Source organism: Triticum aestivum, chromosome 3A (genome assembly GCF_018294505.1).
Source record: "Triticum aestivum cultivar Chinese Spring chromosome 3A, IWGSC CS RefSeq v2.1, whole genome shotgun sequence".
NCBI classification, from domain to species: Eukaryota; Viridiplantae; Streptophyta; class Magnoliopsida; order Poales; family Poaceae; genus Triticum; species Triticum aestivum.
Window position 1 is genome coordinate 701846188 of NC_057800.1, and position 7035 is coordinate 701853222.

General features: G+C 48.7%; 1 protein-coding gene across 2 annotated transcripts; it reads left to right on the forward strand.

Annotated features, from left to right (window-relative positions):
- The first annotated feature begins 531 nt into the window (after positions 1–531).
- Positions 532–1835, forward strand: LOC123059255 (uncharacterized). 2 transcript variants are annotated; one of them, XR_006427398.1, is made up of 3 exons: positions 532–743; positions 1005–1230; positions 1779–1835. XR_006427398.1 is itself a non-coding variant. In XM_044481861.1 (2 exons), exons 1-2 carry the CDS (start codon positions 584–586, stop codon positions 1193–1195), a joined length of 351 nt encoding a protein of 116 aa, XP_044337796.1. In that variant the 5' UTR covers positions 538–583; the 3' UTR covers positions 1196–1608. The 2 variants fall into 2 exon arrangements, 1 of the variants encoding a protein (XP_044337796.1); XM_044481861.1 differs by lacking the exon at positions 1779–1835 and having other exon boundaries at positions 538–743; positions 1005–1608.
- Positions 1836–7035: the final 5200 nt, after the last annotated feature.

The window sequence follows — 7035 nt, forward strand, 5'->3', positions numbered from 1 at the left end:
CTATTAAGAACTTAAGTTGTGCTTTTCCTGCCTGTTCGGAAGCTCTCCAGTCTCGTAACTCTGCTCCGCGTGAGGAGCTTGGTTCGAGCCGCTCCCTGCAATTATGCTGGCGCTCCCTCCGCTCCGGGAGCTGCAGTTGGGGAGTGGAGAGGATCCGAACAGGGTCTTCATATAAAAGTTCCAGATGCTTTGCATACAAAAGTTCCGGACACGACTTGTTTTCGTTGTTTCTTGATGGGTCCAGTAGATTCGGACGTTTATTTTTGCCAGGCAGGTGTTGTACTCCACATTTATGCATATGTGTTGATTGGCTCATACTATGAAACAAAAGTGGTTTTGAACTGAACGTAATCTTGAGAGCTCAAAACGTTCTTGTGATGCTGCAACAGTAAGCATACAGAGAACAGTAGTTGGAAGTAACAGAGACCAGTGGGTGAGCTGTTGAACAGCAGGTACATGCACAACTACTACTTCTCACCCTACCTCTATAAATACTTCTTCACCTACTGCTGCATCAAATATGGGCTCCTGATTGAGTTGGGAAGCTGTAGTTTACCTTTCAGCAGCAGTTTATCTTGGCGAAATGGACTCGCATGGGCCTGGAGAGGAGGACCGGGTTGGGGAGGCCATGCGGGATGGGGCCCAGGAGGGTGGGGTCCGGTTCCACCTGGCGGGCCTGGGTTTCCTGGTGGACCTGACCCGGGTTCCTGGGGGCCTGGGTTCGGTGGATTCTTCGGATCATGGTAAGTTGAATTCCTGGCTAAGTGATGGAGGTCGTCAATTCATTCAGTTAGCATGTCAACTGTTTTTCCTTCTAAAAATCAGTCTATTCACTCGGTAGATGATTAGTGGTTGGGCGATCAAATGTAAAATTTTCAGGACCAACTAAAACTACAATTCCAAGAGATTAAGCATATACTAGTAGTTTAATTTTTTAGCTCTGAAACTCTTTTTGTTTAGATGGATACATGTGAAACTCTGAATGAATGTTTCTTCTTTTGCAGCTTCTATCTCCTGTGCTGCTGCTGCCTGCTCCAAGATTGCTGCGGCCCTCTGTTCGGACATCCGGGCCCTGGCGGTTCGCCGCCCCCTTTCTGATAGCCCACGGAGCCGCCGGCCATATCCACCACAAGAAACAATGCACTTGACCACAATTCCAGGACTAAGTGTCGGCGGGAGAACGCGGTTGGGTTAAGATATTTGCATCTTGGGAGTTCCCCTTGCTACTATGTAAACTCTACTGAACTCACACTTATGGTCTTGGTAGTATCTATCCTGGAGATGATTGATTCAGTATTACAGAGTTCACTAGTGTTATTTCAGTAGCCGTTAGCAACAACAAAGGCTCCCTGTACTTTAGAGTACCTTGATGATGCATTTATCAGGCTCTCTTCCTTCACATTCCATACTAGCAACAGCAAGGCTCTCTCTGCTTTATACCTAGTTATTGCATTTCACAGGCCAGCCGGAAGTGAAACCAAATTGCAACCTTGTAGTCATAGCTCACACACTGACACCAGAAGTGTAGTTGCATGAAATCAGGCTGAAGTGACTACTGCATGTGTTGATGCTAAAATCGACATGTCATTTTGCTCTGCTTTTCAAATATTTGCCAACTAATCTGCCTCATGTCTCTGAGCAGAGGAATTGACTTTGCTTTATTTTATTTATTTATCTAGTGGTCTTCTTAGTACTCAGTTGTTAGCAATTTATATGCATCATTACCCTCTTGCTTGAACTGAAGAATTGCTGTTCTCTGTTTCTACCTTCCGTTGTAGCTGACGATGACAACAGGATGATTCTCCTCTTTGTTGACTTGCAAGCTTCATTTAATTCTTAAGGCACCTTGGAGCACTACTCGTTAACATAAATGGTTGCATAAGAGTCAACTTCTCAATGAAAGGTTCTGTTATAATTCATTTTTCATTCTGAATCAACTGCATCTGCTTAGGTTGTTCTTATGGAAGCTAAGATGCTCACCATTTTAGCTAAGATGCCTCGTTCTAGGAAGTTGTAGTGTTCCTGTAGAACAGACTGGTACTGGAGCTTTAAAAATCTATGAATGCATTTTTGTGCTTCCATCCTCACGCCAGCTTTCTATTACATTGTTTGGAATGATCTATTACTATTTCGCTTTTGGTGGAACACATTGAAAGGATTAGTGCTTCATGTGATGCACGATCCGAACATTAGTTGAAGAAACAAAACTTGTAATGTAATTAAAGGGATTTGAAATTCATTTGGTATTGGTAAATTGATAGTCTGGTGAATGACTTTGATACCATCAATTCATGTCAGTTTTTCTGCTTAAATTTTCCATTGTCGCATGTCAATGACCAAATCAGGTTCTGCAGGATGCATCAGTTGTTAAGTTTTAAGTACCTGTCTGTTTAGGCTAACCTGCGTAAGCCATCACTATGTCATTGTCTAATGTTCTGATTCACTGGAAGCAGGTTAATTTCCAGAATCGCCCAAGCCGAGAGGCCTTAGGGGAAGTGTAGTTCATGCAGAATTACTTACTTGCACTGTTATATGATGCTGCAATCTTGGTGAATGGACCGATCCATATCCAGCAGATCAGGTAGAGTTGTTTTTTGGTGAATGGACCGGGGGATCGATCTTGCTGTAGCAATTTTTCTGCTATTGATATATTCCCGAGGTTTGCTTCTGATTGTACTTTGTTATCTGATGGAAACAAATGTCAAAGTGTTAGCTGCTGAATTGTATGTGCCGCAATAATGTCTTTTACCTGTTTCGTGTCGTATCAATACTGTATCATTCTCTAGGTTAACTTGCATGGATTTGGTAGTGGTGACTGTCGGTGTCAAAACCGGCGGATCTCGGGTAGGGGGTCCCGAACTGTGCGTCTAGTCCGGATGGTAACAGGAGGCAGGGGACACGATGTTTTACCCAGATTCGGGCCCTCTTGATGGAGGTAAAACCCTACGTCCTGCTTGATTAATAGTGATGATATGGGTAGTACAAGAGTAGATCTACCACGAGATCGGAGAGGCTAAACCCTAGAAGCTAGCCTATGGTATGATTGTATGTTATGGTTGTTATCCTACGGACTAAAACCCTTCGGTTTATATAGACACCGGAGAGGGTTAGGGTTACACAAGGTCGGTTACAAAGGAGGAGATATCCATATCCGTATTGCCTAGCTTGCCTTCCACGCCAAGTAGAGTCCCATCCGGACACGAGACGAAGTCTTCAATCTTGTATCTTCATAGTCTAACAGTCCGGCTGTCCGGAGACCCCCTAATCCAGGACTCTCTCAGTAGCCTCTGAACCAGGCTTCAATGACGATGAGTCCGGCGCGCAGTATTGTCTTCGGCATTGCAAGGCGGGTTCCTTCTCCGAATACATCACAGAAGAATTTGAATACGAGGATAGTGTCCAACCCTGCAAAATAAGTTCCACATACTATCGTAGAGAGAATAATTTTTCGCAAATCTAATTTGCTGACATGTTTTGGCAGCATGACGTTATGTCATGGCCCGGTGATTATTCGAACCGTTTCCCTTAACCAGCCCCGCACATAACGCGAGATAGTTTTTCGACACGTCTTGTCAAAGCAGAGATTGTGTCCCCTTATTACGGGATTCTCATCAATACGGGCGTGGGTAACCCAACCGCGCCATCGATTACGGCGCTTGGGGATGAGCGAGTTTTACCAGGCAAGTGAGGACGCTTAGTTTCGTCCGTCCATATAAAGGGATAAGGATTCACCTTTCTATCCACGCCTTCTTCTTCCTTTGCTCATCCATTTTCACACACACTCGAGCTCTAGCGCCCAAGTCCGCACTTCCCACCTCAACCTTCTCCAACCATGTTCGGAGCGGGAGGTAGGTGGATGGTCTCCTCCGTCACGGATGGAGACATCAAGAAACTGAGGAAAGCCAGATACCTGCCCGACGACATCACGCACCGGCTCCCAGATGAGGGGCAGCTCATCCCCACCCCCAGGCCCCATGAGAGGGTAGTGTTCCTCACCCATTTCCTCCGCGGACTGGATTCCTTCTCCATCCATTCGTCCGGGGGCTCATGTTCTATTACGCCATGGATTTCCACGATCTGGCCCGAACTTCATCCTCAACATCTCGGCGTTTATCATCGTGTGTGAGGCCTTCCTCCGCATCAAGCCCCACTTCGGCTTATGGTTGAAGACCTTCAATGTCAAGCCGAAGGTTGTGGGCGGGCGCCAGGCGGAGTGTAGAGGCGCCATGGTGGGCAAGATGCCCAATGTAACATGGCTCGAGGGCTCCTTTGTGGAAACCATAAAGGGGTGGCAATCGGGGTGGTTCTACATCACCGAGCCGCGCGACCCTGCATGGGCAGCGGCCCCCGAGTTCCGATCTGGCATCCCCATGCGGCTCACTTCCTGGAAAGAGAAGGACCCGTCCTGGGGTAGTTTGGGAGAGCTGACTGGACTCCAAACATGTATTCAAAACATGGTGAACAAGAAGCTCAAACTTGTCAACGTGGTCCAGGTCATGCTCCACCGCCGGATCCTCCCGTGCCAACAACGGGAGTTCAACTTGTGGGAGTTCGACCCGGCGCAGCACCGAACTCTGATCAGGCTCTTCGACACGACTCACGAAGATGCCTAGAGGCTGTTGTTCAAAAGCGCTGAGGTCCCCCCCCCCTCCTATTACTGAGGATCGCGGATTCAGCGCGAAACGCCAAGCCAGTGCGGTAAGCTATTTTACCTTTCACAGGATACTTATTTTTTATAGATTGACTCCATGCGGGATCTAAACTCCCGCACTTTTGACAGGACTGGCAGGAGACGGCCTGACAGATCGACTGTCCGGCTCCTTTGCACGAAGGCCCAGCAGACGCTCTTTTGGCGAAGATGCTGACTCCGGCTCCTTATACGGTGCCGGAGAAGACCAAGAAGGCCAAGGGAACCCGAAAGAGTTCCCGACGCCAGGCGTCGTCGAACTCACCGTCCGATGACTCTGCGGCGCACTCCTCCCACGAAGACGAGGAAGAAGAAGATGCTCCCCCTCCTCCAAGGGGAGATAAGAAAAGGAAGACCGCCCTAACGGGGGGGCGAAGGGTCCAAGAAGGGAAGGACTCTCCTTCCGGACAGCTCCAACGCCACCGACGAAGACGAAGACGAGTGGTTGCCCAGGGCCAAGCCCTTGGGGAGATCGTAAGTATTCGGATACCAGAGTAACTCATAGCATTCCTTTGTCGCACTGCTTTCCGTAACACCGAACATGATTATGCAGGCCGCCGCGAACCAGCATCGATGTATCGTCGGACGACTCCTTGGGCTCGTCGGACATGGATAGCGTTCCAGTCCCAACCGCCACCTCCCCTCCTCCTGCGGACGACGCCGAGGTGTTGTCTCAAGAGGCACCGGACCGAGGGGAGACAGTCCCGGAGGCACCTCAAGGCGACCTTACGGACTCCGGGAGCTGAGGGGACGGGGCCCCTGAGAGCTCCGAGTTCGGCCCTCAGCCGAACACCGCGCCGGAACCTCCAGCGGTTCCAGGCTCGGGCAGGCGGCCTCCTTCTAAGAGGGGCAAGACGCCTGTGCCGGTGACCTTTGTCCATCCAGAGGCGCCGGACAATCTGCTGGAAGCGCTTCGCAGCGCTTCCATCGACAAGGAGCACCGTACTGTTATGAGTGCGGTGATCCAGAAGGTTCAGTCCGCCAAGAGCGAATTGACTGAAGCCTGTGCCAGCCTTCTAACAGGTTTTGAGGTAAGTGTTCTAAAATGTAGTAAAAATATTACCGCATAGACAGTAGCCCATGTTGCTTTGTTCGGTGTTCACAAAGAAAAGCCGAACAGAGGATCAAATAATATCGCAGGAGTCTAATATAAGTATGTCAATATGCATGTGCAGGCTTCGCTGCCGGCGTCCGCCGCACTGACTGCGGAGGTCGCCGTACTGAAGCAGGACCTCGAGGGGTCCAGGAAAGAGCTCGGCCTTGTCAAGAGGCTGCTCGAGGAGAACAAGGGTAAGTAATACCCTGTCTATAGATATGTATATATAAAAGAAGAAGCGATTACAAGATGACAGGATCATCGTACATTTGCCAGGGGCCATGACCGAGGTGGCGACCCTGAAGCAAGCTGTAAGTGCATCTAGTGCCACCCCTAGTTGGTTTTGGAGTTTTGACGACAAACCTAGTTGAGGGACTAATGTGTTTGTGAGAATTGCAGGACAACACAGGTAGAAGTCCCTCATTGATTCGGTTTTCCTACCAGAGATGACCCCTAAAAATGTATGAAGACATTGAAGTCAAAGGTGGTATGTGAAGACATTCACATTGAAGACTATGACAAGAGAAGACATCGCGTGAAGACTATGGAGCGCGAAGACTTAGCAGTTTTGTCGTTCTGTGTTTTTCTTTGTTGAGTAATAGGAACCACCGTACTATTAAGTGGGGTCCAAGAGAACCAGTCAGAATGACTAAAGTGATGCTTAACCAAAATCCTATGTCTTCGAGTGAAGACTATGAGAGCAAATCTTGTCCAGAGTTGGATAAGTCAGCTTTGCTTGTAGCCCAAGTAAAGTTGCCGTGTGTGTTTGAAATCTGACCGTTGGAACACGTGTCAGTTCCTAAGTGACCCAGGGTCATTTCGGACAAATCAGGTCGGGTTGCCTAGTGGCTATAAATAGCCCACCCCCTACAACCATAAACGGTTTGCTGCTCAGAGTTAGAGTACGGCTTTTGTCGTTTGAGAGCAACCCACCTCGAAGCCTTTGAGAGAGAATTCCTTGCGAGGATAAAGCCCTAAACACCCAGAGCCAAAGAGTGTTAGGCATCACTTAAGTCTTCCTGTCTGTGTGATCTGAAGACTTATTACACTTGAGGACTGTGAATCCTCCAGCCGGTTAGGCGTCGCGTTCTGAGCATCCAAGAGTCATTGTGGATCGCCGGTGAACGAAGTCTGTGAAGGTTTGGAAGTCTACCTTGAAGACTTACCAGAGTGATTGGGCGAGGACTGGGTGTCCTTAGCTCAAGGGGAATAAGGTGAAGACGAGGTCTTCTGAGTTGAATCTCAGCCTCCC

What these genes read in the sequence shown, in the direction of transcription:
- LOC123059255 (XM_044481861.1), top strand. Translation starts at nt 584, where the DNA reads ATGGACTCGCATGGGCCTGGAGAGGAGGACCGGGTTGGGGAGGCCATG. An exon ending in GGTGGATTCTTCGGATCATG is followed by an intron (nt 744 to 1,004) that starts GTAAGTTGAATT and finishes CTTCTTTTGCAG; the next exon opens with CTTCTATCTCCTGTGCTGCT.